This window comes from Malus sylvestris, chromosome 11 (genome assembly GCF_916048215.2).
Source record: "Malus sylvestris chromosome 11, drMalSylv7.2, whole genome shotgun sequence".
Taxonomy (NCBI): Eukaryota; Viridiplantae; Streptophyta; class Magnoliopsida; order Rosales; family Rosaceae; genus Malus; species Malus sylvestris.
Window position 1 is genome coordinate 25,028,478 of NC_062270.1, and position 21,344 is coordinate 25,049,821.

General features: G+C 44.2%; 3 protein-coding genes and 1 long non-coding RNA gene across 6 annotated transcripts; 3 read left to right on the plus strand and 1 right to left on the minus strand.

The window, feature by feature from the left end:
• The first annotated feature begins 166 nt into the window (after window positions 1-166).
• LOC126591556 (uncharacterized) lies at window positions 167-3,498 on the plus strand. Its single transcript, XM_050257286.1, has one exon. It carries the CDS (start codon window positions 505-507, stop codon window positions 3,358-3,360), a length of 2,856 nt encoding a protein of 951 aa, XP_050113243.1. The 5' UTR covers window positions 167-504; the 3' UTR covers window positions 3,361-3,498.
• A 6,938-nt stretch (window positions 3,499-10,436) lies between these two features.
• LOC126591559 (uncharacterized) lies at window positions 10,437-11,125 on the minus strand. Its single transcript, XR_007612416.1, has 2 exons — window positions 11,075-11,125; window positions 10,437-10,805 (listed from the first exon to the last, which is right to left on the minus strand). It is a non-coding gene; the product is annotated as an uncharacterized LOC126591559 (long non-coding RNA).
• On the plus strand, window positions 10,443-11,349 carry LOC126591558 (uncharacterized). 3 transcript variants are annotated; one of them, XR_007612415.1, is made up of 3 exons: window positions 10,443-10,570; window positions 10,640-10,792; window positions 10,978-11,349. XR_007612415.1 is itself a non-coding variant. In XM_050257291.1 (3 exons), exons 1-3 carry the CDS (start codon window positions 10,650-10,652, stop codon window positions 11,175-11,177), a joined length of 312 nt encoding a protein of 103 aa, XP_050113248.1. In that variant the 5' UTR covers window positions 10,629-10,649; the 3' UTR covers window positions 11,178-11,349. The 3 variants fall into 3 exon arrangements, 2 of the variants coding, with proteins under 2 accessions (XP_050113249.1, XP_050113248.1); XM_050257291.1 differs by lacking the exon at window positions 10,443-10,570 and having other exon boundaries at window positions 10,629-10,713; window positions 10,745-10,792; XM_050257292.1 differs by lacking the exon at window positions 10,443-10,570 and having other exon boundaries at window positions 10,606-10,734.
• A 6,110-nt stretch (window positions 11,350-17,459) lies between these two features.
• Window positions 17,460-18,510, plus strand: LOC126590322 (uncharacterized). Its single transcript, XM_050255806.1, has 3 exons — window positions 17,460-17,697; window positions 17,926-18,115; window positions 18,486-18,510. Exons 1-3 carry the CDS (start codon window positions 17,460-17,462, stop codon window positions 18,508-18,510), a joined length of 453 nt encoding a protein of 150 aa, XP_050111763.1.
• Window positions 18,511-21,344: the final 2,834 nt, after the last annotated feature.

Consider the following 21,344-nt stretch of genomic DNA (forward strand, 5'->3'; position numbering starts at 1 on the left):
TCTTTCCTGGCAGCACCTTGTTGCTTTTGGTATTTTCTCTCAAAGTTGCTTTTATTTTCTGCAGAGTTTCCCCTTCTTTTTTTTCTGTGTTCCCCTACTTGCTGCAGGTGATGCCTATTTATAGGCATCCTAGGAAAGCTCTAGGATTTGTTACGTGGGGAATTTGGAGGCCATGAACTCCTGCCACTTTTACTTAACCTCTCCCACGACTTGTGCAGTTTTTTTCACGTTTTGCAGAGAGATAAGAGGTTTCTGTGTTGCATGTTTTTCTTCCCCCTTTTGTAGGAAGAAGTTCATTATTATTTTTTTATTTGTTTATTTCTGGATCTTGCTTTGTATGTAAGGCCCATTCTTAAATTTTTGGGCTGGTTTACATCTTTGTTTTGCCTTGTAGTCTGACCCAATTTGTATGGACTATTTTTTTATGTTGTATATTTTTGTTGTTCAACAGATTGCCCCCTCAAGCTTTATACGTGAAATTGTTTTGAGCGTATAAGGCTTGATATGTCCATGTCGAATACTGAGCTTCTGACCAACCTGCATTTTATATTTCAGGGAATAAATGCAGATGGTCAAATTTGTACCCAGCGAGCTGTTGATAAGGTCGGGAAAGAGTTTGCCGCGGGTCTAGGGTATAGGCGTTCTTCTCCATTGGCTTCACTTAACTACAACTTTTCTTTCAGTGATCCTCCTACTTGGTTTCTTCCTTCCAAAGTGAACTCTGGTCATCTTGATTTTATTCCGGAAGATGGTACTATCAAGGTTGGTCGGCATCAGGGCGATTTATTTCAGGCTTATACTCTGATGAAAGTGAATAATGAGGCTGATGGAGACACCAAGTTTAAAGTTGATCCAAATTTTTTTCCGCTTTTACACAGAATGATCCGAGAAAAGACAGATTGGGGTTTGAGTGTGAAGGTCACAGGTTGTGCTACTTTTCAAGTTGGTGTGCTGGAGTGGACAGAGACTATTTTACGAACTTATGCAAGTGTGCTGCGTCAAGCAAATATTTATGGTGCTGTGGCAGTGTCCCGTTATCCTTACAAATACTCCTCTAATGTATGGAAAGCTTTCTGTGAGCTATGGGGGCCTTTAACCAACACCTTCCACCAGGGAAATGGGGAAATGAGCATTTCATTATATGACTTAAAGGTGATAGGTGGTTTACCAATTCTCGGTGCTCCTTATGAAGAGTTTGTTCCTCCAAATGATGACCTGTACAAGAAAGAGGCTTACCCGTCTACTCTTCCTGAACTTTGGAGAATTCATTCCCAATTGTGCAAATTTTATGGGCAGAAACATATATTTTGGAATCAATGGTTGGACCATTTTTATCGAGGAAAAATAGTTTATGCGGGCTATGGTGAGAAAAATCAGCGGATGTCCCCGAATGAGCAAAAGATCTTTAAAGCCAGAGGAATCTTGTTGGAAGTCACAAAAGAAGGGGCCTTGGCTGCATTTTTGGTATTCTGGCTTTGTAGATTTGTTTTGCCATTAAAGGGCGGTAAAGTGAGACCCGAGACTTTTCCCATGGCTTGTTTAATGGTGCAGGGTTCTAAAGTCTCTCTTGCGCCAACTGTTCTTGGCTATATTTATCGCGGCCTTGGGGATATCGTTTCTTGTCCGAGGGGACCTGGCTTCACATATATTTCCATGCCGGTTCACTATATTGTCGGTTGGCTAGGGGAGCATTTTCCATTTTTATACCGATCTCGTCCTGATAGTGATTTTCCTAAGGGTTATCCTCAATTAGCGAGATATGCGGGTATTGAACCCAGGGAGGTCAATATATCTCATGCGAGGTTTATCTTTCGGAGCGACAAATCTGTTATTTATCGCCCAACTGTTTTTGTGGAAGAGAAAGGTTGCTCTTTGATGGATAATGAAGACCTATCTGATGATTATTTTGAATTTTTGGTCTGTGTTCGCACTGCAAAGCTTCCTGTCAGAATTGGTGAACACCTTTGGCTAGAACCATATTTTCCTAACAGATTTGCTCGTCAATTTGGCTTTGATCAAGGAGTTCCAATGAACAATTTAGCATTTGGTGTTTCTAGTAGACAAAATTGCAGTGTTGAAGCTATGTTCGAAGCGCAGACGGTGCTTCTTAAAAGGAACACCGGATCTCTTTTTTATGTTCCATGTTCAACACATCAAGGGACCTGTACCTATTGGTATTGTAAGTGGTGGAGGACTTCTTGTGTAACATATCTTGGGATTTCTTTGGCTGATATTTATGCTATCTTCAATAAGCGTCCTCTTAATAAAAAGACAGTTTTTAGTGTGTCAGTTCTGAGAGACATAACTCCAGGTTTGAGAAAAGAGTTTTTGCTTTCTGAGGTGGGATTTGATAAGTCTCCTGGCTTGCAAGCAGTTGGTCAGAGTTCTAGCCTTTCTAAAAATAAGAATACAATGGCTGACCAGGAATGCAAGGTTATCTCGGAGTCTTCTTCACCAGGATCTTCTTTAGGGAGTAGCCATGATGTGAATTTTAAGCGTGCTCGTTATGAGAATTCTGATGGTCCTGGTGGTGTGGATATTGAAACTGTGACTGCTGCAGATAATTTTACTCCAGAAATTATCCCTGGAAACTTAAGTACACCATCTGTGAAGGTAACAAACCAGCCTTGTAGGGGAAAGTCAGCTGCCTATCTGTCAAATGAAGTTGCACCATCATCCTTGCAAGAAGTGACGGCATCCATCCATGCTTTGTTTGGCTCGGAGGTGAGCAATTTTAGGCAAGGATATATTATTAGTGAAGTAGAGAATATTTTTGTCAAGCTTTCCTCTTGCAACTCACCTACAGAAATTCTTGGCTGCCATGAGGAAGTGAATTTGGTGCTTGATGTTTTGGTTCCCATCATTAACATTTTGGAATCTGGTCGAACAGAGCTCGAGTGGTTTGTCAAAACTGTTCGCCATATTTTTGCATGTGCTTCACAAATTTCTGATAATGCCAAGATTATTGATCAAGGTAATCATATTCGCGATTTGCTTCGTTGTCATGATGAGTGTTTGTCAACTAAGAAGGCCTTCGAGTCCGAGTTAAACAAATCCATTCAGGAGCTTAAGAAAATTGAAGCTGAGGAACTGCCTGTTAAAGAAGCAGAGGAGATCGCTCGTGTTCTTCGCCAGCAATATGATTCTGGAAAACATGCTGTCAAACGTCGAGTGAGTGATCTTAAAGCTTCTATTGAGCGACAAAAGAAATTGGATGTGGAGCTTCGTCAGTCTCGAGCTGATACAAATGAAGGGCTCCTTCCGGATGTTGAGCGTGCTGAAGTTTTGAACAAATCTGCAGAAGAAAGAATTTTGAACTCGATTGCCTCCCTGCTCCACTTTTGCAGTAAACCGGAGTAGGGATCCATGTGTTTTTCTTTCTATTTTGCACTCCTGCTATTTGGGATATTTATGTTGGCCTTTCCTTTTTTTTCGCAGACTCTTTTGAGCAAACTTGGTTGATAATAATGGGTTCATTGAACCAGAATATTTGAGATTTATCTGAATTTTTTTTTATGTTGTTCATACGGCATGGTTCCTCGTAGATAGTTGTACCATTTTTTAAATATGGCTGCTACTTTTGACATTGCTTTAGCTTCTTTCATCACTGTACGTAAGTGAACATCACCTATGTTTTGTCATTCTCAATTTAAAACTCTCGTATGCGAAGAGTTCAAAAAACTAGCATATGACAATTCAAACAAATGCTAATTCCATTGGAGAGAAAAAATATAATTTTTTATGAGTTATGGCTGCATCTAATTTTAGGGATCAGATTGCCTACGTACCCTGTGAAAGGATCAAGCCAAACGTAGTTCATCCCTTGATTTCGGGAAAGTGGTTTTTACGGCTGTATCTAGTAATAAAGCTAGACTACCTACGTACCCCATGAAAGGATCAAGCCGAACGTAGTTCACCCCTTGATTTCGGGAAGATGATTTTTACAGCTGTATCTAGTAATAAAGCTAGACTACCTACGTACCCTATGAAGGGATCAAGCCGAACGTAGTTCACCCCTTGATTTTCGGGATTTGATTTTTATTTTTATTTTTTATGACTGCACCCATTTTTAATGATAGGCTGCCTATGTACCCTTTTTGAGGGATCAAGTCATACGTAGTTCAGAAGAAATGATTTATCTTGACTTGTTTCCTCTGCACTTGTTTCCCTCTCGGAGTTTGTGAGGCATTAGCTTGCCCCCTATCCTTTATTTGGGGATTATTGCTTGAGCTCAGTTGATTCGTCACCATTCTCTTCTTTTTCTTCTTAATGGTAACGCAGTTTACTTAAGTTGAGTCACAAACTTCTTCCATGCTTACTTTCTCAATTGTTCCATAAGTTTCATTTTCTGGAAGTGGAGGTGCACTATTGAAAGTCCTGAAGTCGATGCAGGTACAAACCTGTCCATTTTTCTTCTTGATTAGAAAGCAGGTTGGGAATTGTCTGACAGACTTAATAGGCTCGTTATCAGATTCCTTGCTTTTTTCTTTGCTACCAATCGTGTTGACTTGAACAATGTCTTGTACCTCTTCTTGCGTATCGTCATTTTTGTCACGATTTATTGTCACCTTTTGGGTTTTGACTCTCCACTTTTTGCTTTTATGAGACTTCTTAGGTTGAGAGTTGATGATTTTACCAAGTCGTTGGAAGACAGAAATTCGAGGTGGCTTGCTGCTAGATTCTTCTTCAGTCAACATTGCTTTCTCGAGATCAGTAAAGCCTTCAAACTCATGATTATTGGTATTTGAGACAAATGCTTTAAGCATATCATTTTCTTGGTGTAATGTGACGTTGATGGCACTCTTTTTAGCTTTGCACCTCTTCGCTTTTATCTTTAATGGAACCTTTGATGAAGACTCATTTCTTTTGAACGAAACAATGCGACCCTGTCGACCATTATTCATTTGCAAATTTGTTGAGACTACCAAATTGCCCCCAGGAATCGATTGGTTGATTTTGCGTAGAGGCTTTGTGTAGTTGGTCATGAGTGCTTCAAATGCATTTTGGATTTGTTCCATTGCCTTCTTTTCAGGTTCTCTTCGATCTTGTAATGAACAATTGAGACCTACTTTTCGAGATTTCGGAGTTTTAGAACTCGCGATTTTGACTAGCCTTGATGGCTTTACCCTCTCCATAACTAGTGATCGTGATTCCTTCTGCACCACCTCATTTTTTGTTGGTTGCGAAAAAGTGACTTTTGATTGTTTGTAGAATTTTGCATCTGCGTAATTCACTTCTTCACCCCTAAATGGGTCGGTATCCGCTAGGACTTTTTTGACTTCGCCATTCACCAAAAACTTGAAGCATTGATGGAGTGTAGAAGGAACGACACCATATGTATGAAGCCACGGACGTCCCAATAAAACATTATAAGATGTGTCAGCATCGATTACATGGAAAAGGGCGTCGGAGTACAATTCCCCTATCTCCATTTGTAATGCTATCGATCCCATTGCTTTTTGTCCGACTTGATTGAAGCCTTGAATAGTTAACATTGATGGTGTCAGTTGACGAACATTCATCCCCAGAGCTTGAAGTGTTCGAAGAGGAAGTAGGTTTACTGCTGATCCACAATCAAGCAAGATTCGATTTATTGATGTATCTCTCACTAGTCCACTGACGTACAAGGGTCGATTGTGGTATTCGTCTCCAAGTATAAGGTCACTTTCGTCAAATGTGATACTTGCAAGGCAGCAAGCGCAATATTTTGGTGACGTTGTATCCATCTCTGCAAATTTCAAGCTTGTTTCAAATACTTCAGGATTTGTTAAAGCCATGATGAGTGCTTCTCTAAGCTCCTTAGACATTTTTAGAGCATCGTACACACCAAGGAGAGATGGGATGCGCTTAAGATGGTCGACGATGTCGTATTTGCCATCTTGGGACTGTAATACATCTTTTGCATGTCTCTTAGAGGTACTTGCTTTTGTGGTTGAGACTGAAATTTCTACCGTAGGCTCTGCAGTGGTAGTGATTGGAACCTCTCTTGCACTTGGTTCGTCGGAATGATTGACTGAATCAACTGTTGATTTACCCTCTTTCTTGTCAGCAGACGGGATCCTTTGGCCAGAGCGTAGAGTTATTGCATCTACCTCATTATCGTTATGGACTTCACATGAGGTCGTGAGACAATTTCCAATTTCTTCCTCGCCTCCCTTACTCTTAAAAAGTTTTGGAGGGAGGTAGTCTCCAAGGGTTATTGGTGCTCTGAAAGGCTGCTTGTACTCATCATCTTGAAAGACTTTAGGCCTTCTTTGAGTATTCTTCTTCTTTTTCTTTCCATCCTTTGAGGGTGGTCCACTCCATAATTTTCCTTTTGATCGCTTTGTGGAAGAAAGACGTTTAGCAATCTTTTTCACCTTCTTTTCACTGGCGGTTTGCCATTCGTCTTCGGATTCAAGTGATGACGAATCCTCCCAAACATCAAAACTTGGTGCCGTCATGAGCTCATACAGAGTTGGAATTTTTGGATTTCCAGAACGAGGCATACCAGGATAAGCATGGACAACTGTGGTTTCATTATCGACATAGAATCCTACAGGGATTGCCCCTTCTGGTAATGGAGCGGAGGGTGTTGATTTTCCTTCGATCATATTGGACGTTGCCGTCTGATGTTTTGAGGATGAATCCACCTCGATCTCATGCTTGTTGATTTTTTCTTGAATTATATCCTTAAGGATATAACAATCTTCTATCGTATGGCTGATGAGTCGATGATATCGACAATACTTTGGATCATCGGTCTTATTTACTTCAGCAGGACGCTTTGGTTCAGGAAGCGTGATCATCTTTGCTGCAAGGAGTTCGTCGAAGATAGTTCCAACATCTTCATTATCGAAACTATATTTAACTTCTTTTCTTTCCTTAAGCGAAAGCCTCCTCGTCCCTTTGGTTTCTTCTTTTCTTTTCATATTGTCACTTTTCTTGTCTACTTTGACAAATGTCGTCATAGAATCTCCCTTCTTCGACATTCTTTTGTTATCTCCATTCTTGGTGTCTGACTTATTTTCTAAGTCTTGGATCATTTTTCCAATCACATTTTTTCGGGACATTTGCTTTTCCACATTACTTGCTTTAGATACCAACTCGTCGAAAGTTCGAGGCTCTGCAATTCCTACAAATGTTGCAATCTCAGGGATGAGGTTATTGTAACATATTTGCACTGCCGAAAATTCAGAAATCTTTTCCATGCATTGTAGGTTAAGACTCCTCCATCTTGTGATGAATTCACTCGCGCTTTCTCCAAGCCTTTGTGTTGTTTGAGCCAAATCCATTAATGTAACCTTTTTCTTTGAACTGACGAATTGAGCTAGAAAAGCTCTTTGCATATCATCCCATGTTATAATAGATCCGGGCTCTAACTGAGTGTACCATGTGAAAGCAGACCCTCTTAGTGACTGAACAAATTGCCGAACCAATAAGGGATCCGACTGCGATGCCTCCCCACAAGCTGAGTAAAAATGAGCTAAGTGTTCTTGAGGAGAACCACTTAAACCATCAAACTTATCAAAGCTCGGTTTTTGATACCCTTGGGGAAATGGCACTGTGTCATAGTGAGCTGGATAAGGCTTCCGGTATCCAAGAATTGGTGTTGTTAAAGACATTTGAAATTCACGAATCTTTTCAGCGAAAATTGCATTGATATCTTGATGCGTAATTTGGCTACCGGAACTTTCTCCTTCTGTTTCTTTCTTTGCTCTTTCTCCAGCATTATTTATGCTAGCTTGAGCGGCTAACTGAGCTGCTAAAGTTGCAATTTCAGCTTCCTTATCAGCTACCAAAGTTGCCATTTGTGCTTCTTTTTCCGCTAGTTTTCGTTGCATTTCTAGCAGTTGTTCTTCTATATTTGATGCACCAGTCATCAGAACTTGCATGTTCTCAGATTCAACGTCTTCATTTATCTCTAACCTTTGGAATTGAGTCATTACTCTAGGAATCTCTTCTTGGGAAAAATATTCGTTTCCTCCAAGAGTATCTTTAAGGGAAGATGAACTCTCGAGAGAGTGGACTACCAATGCTCGGGCCCTTGCACGTGTGATAGGCCCCTCAAATTGAATGTTGTTACCTTCCTCAACAATTTCGTAGGCCTTGGCCTTTTGTTGAACATTTCCGGATACTATTGGCAAAATTTCTTCATCTTCCTCGATAGAGGTCATCATGACCGATTCCGTTGTAGGTAAAGTGATCGGGATTGTTCCGATCATGATTTGAGTGATGACAGAAACATTGATAGGCGGTGATGATGTCATTTTGACGATCTTGCATCGAGGTATCATGGTGTTCTTGGATGAAACATCTCCAAGAAGCACCCTTGAGGCAATTTCGATGTCTTCAAGTAATCGTTCTTTAGTGATCTTCTTCCTAAGAGCTCGTGCCGTTCTTTTCCTTGCGTTCCTTAGGGCATTCTTGGACGGGCATTTTTTCGGTCCAACCTTGATGAATTTTACAGCCGCCTTGTTTGTCTTTGTTGCTAACTTAGCCTTCACCATGTTGCAGATAGTTGGTGCTTCATCGATGGTGAAGGAGATTCGGCGACCAGCACGCCCTCCATGTCCAAGTTTGGATGCAGCAGCAGAGAGTTCGTGGAAGTAAACAGTAACTTGTGGTGCCATGCTTCCTTTTTTCTGCAAAAAGAAAATACATAGCACATTAATTATCTTCAAAATTAGAGATGAAAGGGAAAATGGGTCCCACCGAGCGTGCCAAAAATTATGTTGAGCAAAAATTGTACATAATATGTAAACAAATAATTCACTCGACATAATTTCACCCTCGTTCATTTTTTCGAAGAGGGTTTTATTAATTCGAGTTCGACCCATTCTAGGCTACGCGCCTATTAATTACAACCTTTCTTTTGGAAAGGCATACCCTTTGATTCTAATTTGAATAAAAATGTAACTTGAGGAATTTGATGTTTGTTTGATTTTGTGACTGCACATAGGTTGAACCCTAAATTGCCTACGTACCCTCTTGAGGGATCAAGTCACTCGTAGTTCATGGATTTGGTATTTATTTGGATTTGATGCTTTGTGCAGTTTTAGCTCATGCGGGCGAGGAGCATGGTGCCTTATGCAGTTTCAGCTCATGCGGGCGAGGAGCATTAGAAAATTTGATGTGGCTTTATGCCATTTGAGATTTTTCTTCGGCTTTGTGCCACTCGGGATTTGATACGCCTTTGTGCCCTTTGAAACTTTTCTTCGGCTTCGTGCCATTTTGGTATTTGATAGTAGGAGTGAATTTAGTTTATATAAACCAGAGATTCGTTTCGGTTTCACGGTTGCGTCTATAACTTGATATCAGACTGCCTACGTATTCTTAACGGAATCAAACCGGCGTAGTTCGTTATCTTGATTTCATGGTTGTGTCTGAAAATTGATATCAAACTGCCTACGTATCCTTAACGGAATCAAACCAGCGTAGTTCGTAATCTTGATTTCATGGTTGTGTCTGAAAATTGATATCAAACTGCCTACGTATCCTTAACGGAATCAAACCAGCGTAGTTCGTAATCTTGATTTCATGGTTGTGTCTGAAAATTGATATCAAACTGCCTACGTATCCTTAACGGAATCAAAACAGCGTAGTTCGTAATCTTGATTTCATGGTTGTGTCTGAAAATTGATATCAAACTGCCTACGTATCCTTAACGGAATCAAACCAGCGTAGTTCGTAAACTTGAGTTTGGATCCTTATGTTTAGACTTGAAAAAAATGAGAAGTCAATTGGGTATTCAGACTTGTTTGAAACCCATACATGACTTTTGGTAATATTCAATAGATCTTTGTGAAATGAGACTTTATCTTTGCTTGACTTTTCCTCATGGTTTTGTAGCAACTCCATCCTATTTGAAATAGGACTTTTTAAAAGAATGAAAGGCCGGACCCCCTCCCCCCTTTTTTTAACTTTGCTTTTGAATTTTCAAACCCATTTGTCATGGGGTTTTGAACCCATTTAATCCAAAACCCAAGTTTTCATTTAGCCTGACAGCAGGCTTTGCTTTCTTTTTATTTTATTTTATGTGATTTTAAGGCTTCAAGTTCTAGGACTTCCAATTTCAACCACTCCTTTTTTTCTTCACGTGAGCACTCCCATGTGAGGTACAATTTTCACTTTTTGTTTTTGTGGCTGAGACTTTGAAGGAAAAGTAAGACTTCAATATTTCTGACAGCCATGCTTTCTTTTTTTTTTTTTTTTATGTGACTTTTAAAGCTTCCAAGTTCAGCTCGTCAGCGAGTTCACTTTCTTTTCTTTGAAGATTTTGAACTTCACAAGTCTAAGTAGGACTCTCCGTGTTATCAGGAAACGAGGACCACCTCCACATTTTTTATAAAGAAACTTGATGATGCCTTGTCTTGTCGCATTTCCCTTTCTTCATCTTTTTATATATATTTTTCCTTTGAACTTTCATCCCCATTTAAAATGAGACTTTGAAACCATTTGATTGACATCAAGCTTCACTTTTTTATAACTTTAAATCTTCCAAATTTCAACAATCTCTGTTCTTCTTCACGTGAGGTGCAGGCCTTCCGTGGCATCAGAAAACAAACAAGTCATACTTAGCTTTATAAAGGTATCTGGAACACTTTTCTTCCTTTAGAGTTTTTAAACTCATTGTATATACTTTTCCTTCCTTGTGCAGAGAAACATATATGAAATTGGAAAAAGCAGTCGCCCATCTTGCTGTTTTTCTTCACATTTCTCAAGCAGAAGACTTCTTCGATTTTTCCAAAAGCAGTGAGCTATGTCTTCGATTTTTCCAGAAGCAGTGAGTGCTATAGTATCGTCATCTCGAGTACTGCACAAAACTTTTCTTGATGAAAACTTACTTATTTCCTTTACTTTTGATTTGGAGCTTATATCAATCCATTTCCATCTCAAAATTTCCAGCAACTTTGAAGACAACTTCCTTTTTTTTTATTCCCTGCCGTAGCTTTCTTTTTGCAGACTTTACAATCTCTATTTTTCCTTCTCTTTCAGGTTTGATTGGAACTTCACGGGATGGTTTAGACCCCGAAGAAATTCATGGGATTAAACTGCAGCGGCACGGAGCGGAGCTCTTGGATTTGATCAGAACTTCACGGGGTGGTTTAGACCCCGAAGAAATTCATGGGATTAAACTGCAGCGACGGGAAGCAGGTGGTGATTTTTCAGAGTCTCAAATTCCATTTGATTGGTGAAGAACGCCAAACAAAGAGGCAAAGGTCTTATATGCCTTTGCTTATTTCCCTTTCCTTATTCATTTTTTGTTTGTCTGCAGCTTTTTATTTGTGTTTGCTGCTGCAATGCTTTTTTTTTTGTTCTTCCTGCAACATAACATCAAACGAGAGAAAAATAATAATTTTAACAGAACTTGCTTCATACCTGGTGATGAATGTTCTTCTTTTGGATCTTGATTCAAAAGCACAAGATGGTTGAACAACTTGCTCTCTTTCCTGGCAGCACCTTGTTGCTTTTGGTATTTTCTCTCAAAGTTGCTTTTATTTTCTGCAGAGTTTCCCCTTCTTTTTTTTCTGTGTTCCCCTACTTGCTGCAGGTGATGCCTATTTATAGGCATCCTAGGAAAGCTCTAGGATTTGTTACGTGGGGGAATTTGGAGGCCATGAACTCCTGCCACTTTTACTTAACCTCTCCCACGACTTGTGCAGTTTTTTTTCACGTTTTGCAGAGAGATAAGAGGTTTCTGTGTTGCATGTTTTTCTTCCCCCTTTTGTAGGAAGAAGTTCATTATTATTTTTTTATTTGTTTATTTCTGGATCTTGCTTTGTATGTAAGGCCCATTCTTAAATTTTTGGGCTGGTTTACATCTTTGTTTTGCCTTGTAGTCTGACCCAATTTGTATGGACTATTTTTTTATGTTGTATATTTTTGTTGTTCAACAGCAGTATCTTCCGTTGGCATCAACAGCACTGCGGCGAGAACGGTCGATTGCCTATCCAAGTCTCGGTCGAGAAGGGTTTTCGAATCCTTGTTGGTCGAGGTCATCTCATTAGCCTTCTCGGCGAGGTGAGGTGTTACAGTTATTACATTCGGCACATTGCAAGCCGAATTCGGTTCGTGAACTTTGTAAGAAATAGCAGCCTTGTCTTCAGGCTCGAGAACCCAAGAGGCCGAGACGCGTTCCTTTCTCGGCCGCAATCGCAAGACGCAGAAGTCAGTAGCGCGACCCAACGCAGCATCATCAAATTTACTCCTCGGCCGAGCCTCGGCCGACGAGTTGGCACGCCCCGCAATCACCGAAGGACGTAGTTAGCTTAGAATATATTCGGCCTGCGCGCCACGTAGGCTTTGTAATTTCTAGGGTCAACATTTTGGCACGCCCAGTGGGATCCAGTGCTAAACTACGAAGTTCATGCCAATTGAAACACGATCGGTAAAAAAGAAAACAGCTATGGGAAAGTCGACAGCCGATTTACCGAGTCAGAGCATAGGACAGAGTGTGCCACAGGCACAGAATCCCCTTAGCGTTGGTACACCTGAGTCCACGAGCGCGACTCGCCGAGAGAGAGAACTTAATCTCGGCGGTCAACTCTGTGGTTTAGAGATCCCTAACAGAAACACGTGCGTTCTCAATGAAGGGATAATAGAGGAATGTGACGAGGATGGTGGTGAAGGATCAGACCCACCAACGAGGTCGTTTCTCCGAAAGCGACTGGACGAGCAGTCTCGGTCAGTCGAGCAGACGTTCAGTCGAGGCATTGACAAGCTGCATGACGCGATACTTAGTGCCAATGATCGGTAAACCAAGCTGCTCGAAATGCTGGTTAGTCAAGTTGGTGGCAGCAGGCCTTTCGATCTTCGCCAACCTTGTTTACCAGAAAACAACCCGGCACCGATTGTACCGGCCGGGCCTATTCCTGCCCTGCTCAAACCAATTAACTTGGAGAAAGGAGGAGGGTCGAATAGTAGGTCAGACGGGACCGACCAGAGGGTCGAAGCAACACCTGTTGATATGACCGAAGTTCAGCGGATGATTGACTCGGCCATGAAGAAAGGGCCGAAGTTTCCTAAGTTTATTCATCCGTACCCAGCTTACGTGGAATCGTTTGGGTACCCGAAGGGTTTCAAGATCCCAGATTTTAGTCTTTTTGCCGGTGAATCGTCTTTATCTTCGTTGGAGCACGTGGCTCGTTTCACTGCGCAATGCGGAGATGTCAATAGTGACTTTCATAAGTTACGGCTATTCAACTTCTCATTGACCGGCTCGGCATTTGCTTGGTACATTAATCTACCCCCCAATTTCGTCCAGAACTGGGAAGAGTTGGTCGAGAAGTTCCATGAGCAGTTTTATCGACCAGGGATGGAGATGTCAGTTTCTTCATTAGCAAGGATGGCTCAGGCATCTGATGAATCACCAATGGACTATCTCACTAGGTTCAAATCGGCCAGGAATTGGTGCCGAGTGCCCTTACCCGAAGTCGAATTCGTCAGGCTTGCTTTGAACGGCCTCGACGTCGAATATAAAAAGAAATTCCTGGGGGCAAACTTTCGAGACATGTATGAATTAGCCCAGCATGTTGAACAGTACGACTACTTGCTCCGTGAGGAGAAGGTTTCGAAAACGCCATCTCGGGGGACGTTGTACAAAAATCCTACTGTCAGCTATGCGTCAACCGAGGATGAATGCGTCAGTGTGGATGCGGCCGAGATAGTGATAGATAAGCCATACGTTTGTAAGGCATTAACTCAGGTTGATTCTAGAGAAGTCAAAAGTCGCTCGGCCGCTGAAGGAGTGTTGAAACCATCAAAGGTCTATACTTTTGATATTACCAAGGCTGATGCGATTTTCGACCAACTGTTATCCGTAAGAATTATCAAGCTTCGGCCCGGTCACAACATTCCTAAGGCCGAAGAGCTTAAAGGGAAGGTGTATTGCAAATACCACAATTCAAGCAAACATACGACAAACAATTGTGTCGTGTTTCGCGACAACGTTCAAAACTGGATTGATAATGGCAAACTGAAATTCCCCGAAAAAAAGATGAGTGTGGATACTGATCCATTCCCCACGGCAACAGTAAACATGGTCGACGCGTACCTACCCAAGGACAAAGGGAAAGGCAAGGCTAAAGTGGTTGAGACACAACGCTCGTGGAATCAGAATGTTCGGCCACGGTTCATGGCCGATTTTCGTTCAAATAAACCACCTACGGCTTTAACGGGACCCGCTATTGTCAAATCTATGATGGATTATAGTACTGATGAAGATAGTGGAACGGCGGTTTTGTGCAGGAAATGTAGAGCGAAGGTCGACAGTGAATCAGAGGAGAAGCCTTCTTCGGAGCCTGTGGCCGCAACTCGGCAAAAGGTAGCCAATGAAGGCCACCATCACGGGGTTTTTGAGAGGCTCGGTCCTAAAGTACGGATGGAAGATACACCCCCGGTCAGGCGGCGTCTTGATTTTGATGCTTCATTTTATGACGATGATTACTATAAGCGTAATTCTAGCAGTTCAGGATCATCACGGAGTCAAAAGACCTTCAAGCCTCCCGAGCCTAGAGATCAACGTTGGTATACATACCATTCTTCGAAGGGCGTTTACACTGCGTTGTCCAAATCTCAGAAACGCCGGCATCAACGGATAGATTGCATGGCTCGCCGACAAGCAGCCCAAGAAACTTCGGCCCCTAAGTGGCGACCGAAGGATACAGTTGCCACTAATGAAAAGCGACCACCTCCACCAATTATGACAGAGTTGGCTCAGGGGAAACGGTTGGTCGATCAAGACGTCGAGACCATGTTTGAAGAAGCTGATAAGCGGATCAAACTTCTCATTCGACCAGGGGAAATGAAGGCACGTGTTGAACATTTCAGGTAAAAGGCCGAAAGCAAATTATCCCCGCTAGCTATACAAGAGCCTTTGGTCAAAATTCGACGGAATTTGCACCCCCCGTTCCTTGGGGAGTCTTTGGAGTATATGCGAGAATTTCATAAGGAACATTCGGCCAACGATTTGTATGGTTTGCCGAAGGCATGTCAGGACACCATTGATCTTGTCTTGACTTGTCCGGATGCTGAGCGGATCATCCAGAAGACCTCAGATCCAGGATTGAAAGCAAGGTTCCAGCACATACGAGAAGCTCGTGTCTTTGGATTTGAAGTTGACCCGTATACCGATATCGATGTCGCTGACCTTCCTTTCTCGCTAGAGGACCTTCAGTATTTACGGTATCACTTTGAAGTATTTTCGGCGGTTTCTCTCTTCGGCCTTACGACCGATGAAATCGCCCGTATTGCCCGTCTGGATGCTTATCTCGACACTAGGGATGCTCGGCTACACTACCAGGAGCAGGCTCAGGTCTTGACCCCAAGCTCATTGTCAATCTCGACCTTACCTGAGGCGGTCACGCAGAGCCAACAAGTGGCCGAAGCAGCTCCGCCGAGTGACATTATTGAAGGGACGGAAGAATCTCGTTGTCCGACTCTGACGACAACTAAGTCCGTAGTCGCTAACCAACCAAACGAGGAGGGTCTCGACCAAATGGGCCCGTCAATCCTGGATAATATGGAAATTAGTATGGTCCATGTATTACCTGCCGATTTTCAATCAAGCACGGCTCAACCAAATTTCCTCGATGGAGATGTGGTTGTCGAGGAACCTGGCCATGTTGATTTTATATCGATTGCTGAAGGCGAGTCAACAGCAAAAGATGATAGTCTAAAGGCCGCTTTGGCCTAATTGTTCCCTCGTTTATCATCGGCCAAGCTTCACCATTTAAAGCCATTGTATGTAACGGCACACATCGAGGGATATCCGGTTTCTAAAGTTTTTGTCGATTGTGGAGCTACTGTCAATATCATGCCCCTGAACATCATGAAGGCCTTACGCCGTTCAAATGACGAGCTTATTCCGTCAGGGATCACAATGAGTAGTTTCGTCGGCGATAAGTCCCACACCAAAGGTGTGCTTCCGTTAACTGTGAATATTGCCGGTCGCACCCATATGACCGCCTTTTTCGTGGTTGATTCCAAAACCGAGTATAATGCACTGCTCGGCCGAGATTGGATTCATCAAACCAGTTGTATTCCTTCTTCATTGTACCAAGTGCTTGTCTTTTGGGACGGCAAATCGGTCACTGTTCATCCGGCCGATAGCCAGCCCTTCGAAGCCAACATGATTCAAGCACGGTATTATGACGATCACGTCGGCTATATTACGTTGCAAGGCTTCAATGAAGAAGGACGGCCGACTCGGATTTCCGTTCAGAAAGCTATCGAGGTTGGTGCCGAGACTGTCCAGCAGGATTCGGCAAGACTCGGATTAGCTAACTTTCTCCCCGAAGTCGATGTTTGACACCGATCGGGAAGCACGCAGGGCCGCGGTTTCATTTACTATGGAACGACTGCTGGCCCATTGGTATACGATATCTAAACAACCAAATTCAGGCGTCAACCTCGTCGAGTTCCTTGCTGAGGGAGATAATGGGCCTGTATTGTCTTTTGATAAAATTCGAGCCGCCCCGGCCGAACTCGAAGATCATCGGCCCCTTGTTAAGGACCCTTTGGAAGAAATTAATGTTGGGACGGCCGATGACCAACGACTTTTGTTTATTAGTGCGTTACTTCCTCAACAAATGAAGGACGAGTTGCGGGCCTTGCTTACGGAATTCAAAGATTGTTTTGCTTGGAGTTATCATGAAATGCCCGGCTTAGATCGTGCTTTAGTCGAGCATGAATTACGTATTAAGCCCGGATTCAAGCCTTTCCGTCAGCCACCTCGTCGATTCTCGACCGAAGTACAACTCAGTGTTAAGGACGAACTAGTTCGGCTTTTGAAAGCCGGGTTCATTCGGACAGCTCGATATGTCGAATGGTTGGCGAATATTGTTCCTGTATTAAAGAAAAGTGGTGCACTGCGCATCTGTACCGATTTTCGCAATCTGAATCTGGCAACGCCCAAAGATGAGTATACAATGCCGATTTCAGATCTGTTAATCGATGCCGCGGCGAATCATGCGATCCTATCTTTTATGGATGGACATGCCGGATACAACCAAATATTTATTGCCGAAGCCGATGTGCACAAAACTGCTTTCCGGTGCCCGGGGGCACTCGGCACTTACGAATGGGTTGTCATGCCATTCGGCCTCAAGAATGTCGGCGCCACGTACCAACGGGCAATGAACACCATCTTCCATGATTTAATTGGCACCATCGTCGAAGTTTATATCGACGATGTTGTCGTCAAATCTAAACGCCGACAGACACATCTGGACGATCTCCGACAGGCTTTCCTCCGTATGCGTCAGCACAACCTCAAGATGAATCCTGCCAAGTGTGCCTTCGGTGTATCGGCCGGGAATTTTCTTGGTTTCCTCGTACATCATCGTGGGATTGAAGTCGATGAGAATAAGGCACGCGCAATCATCACCGCCCCACCCCCAACAACGAAGAAACAATTACAGTCCTTACTCGGCCAGATCAATTTTTTACGCCGATTTATTGCTAATTCGGCAGGTAAAATGAAAGCATTTTCCACACTTTTGAAGCTCAAGGACTCCGATAAGTTCATGTGGAATGAGGAGCACCAGGCGGCGTTCACGCAGCTCAAGGTTTCCCTTACAAACCCACCTGTCCTGGTCCCTCCTCAGCGCGGTAAGCCTCTCAAGCTGTACATTTCGGCGGCCGACGAGTCCATCGGTTGCCTCCTCGCGCAAGACAACGATGCTGGCCGGGAACAGGCTATCTTCTACCTCAGCCGTAATCTGAGTCCTCCGGAGATCAATTATTCCGCCGTTGAGAAGCTCTGTCTCGCCGTGTTCTTCGCTGCATCCAAGCTTCGGCATTACATGCTCCCGTCGGTCACCCAAGTCATTGCCCAGACCGACGTTATCCGGTACATGCTTACCCGGCCAATTGTGAAGGGCCGAATTGGGAAATGGACGATGGCGTTGTCCGAGTTTAGTTTGCAATACGTGCCGCAAAAAGCTGTGAAAGGACAGGCGTTGGCCGATTTCCTTGCCCAGCACCCTTCGCCTTACGATTTCGGGGGTGCTGATGTCGAGATTGGCATGGTGGTAACCCGCGACAACTATTGGATGATGTATTTCGATGGTTCCAGTACTTCGTCCTCGGCCGGCGCAGGCATCGTCATTCAGTCTCCTCACAACGATCGTTGGTATTTTTCGCTCAAATTGGATTTCGACTGCACCAATAATCAGGCCGAATACGAGGCTCTGGTCATTGGTCTAGGCCTCCTTCTTGACCTACATGCCACTCGTGTCCTCGTCCTCGGGGATTCTGAACTAGTGATTAACCAAATTAATGGGTCTTTTCGCTGCATGAGTTGTACTCTGGCGCCTTACCACATGGTCGCCAGCTATTTGGCCGAGTCCTTTGACGGTATTACATTCGAGCATGTTTCTCGGGTTCATAATACCGACGCAGACGAGTTGGCTCAAATCGCCTCCGGTGCACAACTCCTGGGGGGCAAGCTAGGCCGGGAGATACCAATATTACAACAATTATACCCGGCCTTGGTTGATCAGCAAATCCTCCGTCGAGACAATGTGATACGTACCAGGGTCATGTCCTTGCCTTCGTTGTTAGATCGGCAGGACCATGACTCTATAGAAATTTGCGCGGCCGAGGCAGTACCAGATGATTGGAGAAAGCCCATTATGCAGTATCTTGACAATCCTAAAGGAAAACACAGTCGCAGGACACGGGCTCACGCCACGAACTATGTCACGTACCAGGGTGAGTTGTACCGAAAGGGCGAAGATGGTTTGTTATTGCTATGCCTCGGCCCTCAAGAGAGTGCTCCAGCGATCGCAGAGGTTCATGAAGGGGTATGCGGAGCTCACCAGTCTGGACGAAAAATGCGATGGCTACTCCGACGACACGGTTATTTTTGGCCGAGAATACTGAAAGATTGTATCGAGTTTGCACGAGGATGCGTGCAGTGCCAAATCCATGGGCCTATACAAAGGGTCCCGGCCAAATCGCTACATTCGGTCATTAAGCCATGGCCGTTTAGAGGATGGGCCATGGACGTAATTGGCAAAATCACGCCGACTTCTGGAGCTGCTAAGCATGCATGGATAATAGTCGCAACTGATTACTTTACTAAGTGGGTCGAAGCAAAATCGTATGCCGAGCTAACATCTAAAGAAGTTTGCGATTTCGTGGAGCAACACATTGTGACCCGGTTCGGTGTGCCAGAAACGATCATAACCGACAATGGAACAATCTTCACAGCCGAAAGGTTTAAGGAATACACGGCCAATTTGAAAATTCGGCTGGAACAGTCCACACCGTATTATCCACAGGCGAATGGGCAGGCCGAGGCAAGTAATAAAGTGTTGATTGGCATCCTCGAAAAAATAATAAAAGAAAGGCCTGGCATGTGGCATTTGAAGTTGAACGAGGCATTATGGGCATACCGAACGTCGCCCCGGTCGGCGACTGCAACAACCCCGTACGCATTGACTTATGGACACGATGCGGTGCTACCAGTCGAGTTGAGCATAAATTCGTTGCGATTAATTGAACAAAGTAGTTTGTTTAGCGCCGAATATAATCAGTCCATGAGACAGGAACTAGAAGATTTGGAAGAGGCGCGACTTGACGCTTATAACTTACTGGTGGCACAGAAACAGATTGCCGAGCGAGCCTATAATCAAAAGGTACGACAGAAAACGTTCGGCGAGGGTGAATTGGTGTGGCAAACGGTGTTGCCCGTAGGAATAAAAGATCCTAGGTTCGGCAAGTGGTCGCCGAATTGGGAAGGGCCGTTCATTGTGCATAAGGTATACAGCAAAGGGGCGTATCATCTTAAAGACCGGACTGGAGTAGTTCACAAATTACCAATTAATGGGAAGTTCTTGAAGAAATACTATCCGGTCACATGGGAAATGCGTGAATAAAAAAAATTGTTGTAGGAAAAGTCATTCCATTAAAATTGACAGGTATTACAAAAATGAGTAGGTCGAATACATTCAAGGAGACGAGGGAAGAAGAGTGCTGAGCAGAGCTTTCAACTCCAACCACCGCACGTCGGCCATGATGACTTCGGCTTGCCGATTCTTTTTGTCCAGCCTCAGGCGCTCGACCCGTTTTTTGGCCGCCGCATACTCAGTTAGGCGATCCTTCCCGCCTGACTCGAAGTCCCTCGCAAGCTCAGAATCAATGACCGACCGGCGTTTTGCTAGTTCGGCCATCTGACGGTCGAGCTCAGCTAACGATTCTCCTTTTGCCCGTAGATCGTCAATCTTCGGACGGAGGGTGTCTTGAACGGTCGTGGCGGCTTGTAGGTCCTGTTCGGCCTTCAGAGCAGTTTGGAAGATGCTAAATGTCTCCCGAACGCGCTCCAAGGCAGACGATGCCCGAACAATGGCATCTCCGCTTAGGCGACCGTCGGCTCCAAGGTCGTTCAGACACACGCCGAGCAGATCAAGACCGTTGCGCTCAAGTACTTGCGATGATGAGAGCGACAGGACTTCTCGCAACTGGGCTAGGGCGCTTGAATCGGCAGCCTCAGTCGGAGCGGCCGAAGGGCCGGACTCTGCAGTTGTGCTGGAGAGGAGAGCCTTGAATTCAACCTCCCATGAAGCCTGCGCGAATAGACAAGGTTAAGCTTAAAGGAAGTCATGACAAGAATAGCAAGAAGGTGTCGTTTTTAACCTGCCGAGAGGAGACCTCGGCCATGTCCCCAGGGTCGTTGCTCGAACCTAAAGAACTCAATGGCCGAGCCCAGTGTCTCAGATTGCTTCTCACTTCACGCGGCCGATGGAGGTTATCTACGTTTGATGGCCACTGAGGCGGCCAGGAAATATAGATAACGCCCTTCGGCGCATAGAATTGACGGTGAAAAGAATGTACAGGCACCTGACATTTAGTTTTTCCTTGTTTAGAATTCTAAAGCAGAAAAGCAATCAGGAGGAAAATTAAAGGTACTTACAAAAGCCGAGGTAACCTCCTGTGGAGGAATGTGGAAGCCTTGGTCTTGAGGATGGACCGGCGATTCCGCCGTGGCCTCGGGTTCCTCGAGCAGCCGTTTGCCACGGTCGGCTGCCGATGGGCCGACTGGCGCAGCTGCTTCAGTGGAGGCAGGGACGTCCTGGTCCAGAGAAGGAACGAGAGGTTCGGCCACCGGGGTCGGTTCCTCGACCGTGCGCTTGCCACGATTAGCCGAGGAGGGGCTGGTTTGAACCGCCATCTCGGATACTGGAGGAGGTTGTTGACGAGTATGAGGACGACGCGCCAGCGGGACCTCGTCGCTCCCCTCACTCTCTTCCAACACGAAGACCGTGGGCTTTGGATTCTTGGGAGAGGTTCCCTCGGTCGTAGGAGCCGCCTGTTGTGAGACAGGTGCCTTCTCGACAGAGGGAGGTACAACTGATTCA

Excerpts from the sequence above, each read along its gene's own strand:
- LOC126590322 (XM_050255806.1), top strand. The coding sequence starts at position 17,460 with ATGAAAGCATTTTCCACACTTTTGAAGCTCAAGGACTCCGATAAGTTC. Across the intron at positions 17,698-17,925 it reads GGCTATCTTCTACCTCAGCC|CTGTGAAAGGACAGGCGTTG; the intron begins GTAATCTGAGTC and ends TGCCGCAAAAAG. Across the intron at positions 18,116-18,485 it reads TCTCCTCACAACGATCGTTG|CAAATCCTCCGTCGAGACAA; the intron begins GTATTTTTCGCT and ends TTGGTTGATCAG.
- LOC126591556 (XM_050257286.1), top strand. The coding sequence starts at position 505 with ATGTCCATGTCGAATACTGAGCTTCTGACCAACCTGCATTTTATATTT.
- LOC126591558 (XM_050257291.1), top strand. The coding sequence starts at position 10,650 with ATGAAATTGGAAAAAGCAGTCGCCCATCTTGCTGTTTTTCTTCACATT. Across the intron at positions 10,714-10,744 it reads CATTTCTCAAGCAGAAGACT|TCTTCGATTTTTCCAGAAGC; the intron begins TCTTCGATTTTT and ends CAGTGAGCTATG. Across the intron at positions 10,793-10,977 it reads CTATAGTATCGTCATCTCGA|GTTTGATTGGAACTTCACGG; the intron begins GTACTGCACAAA and ends CTTCTCTTTCAG.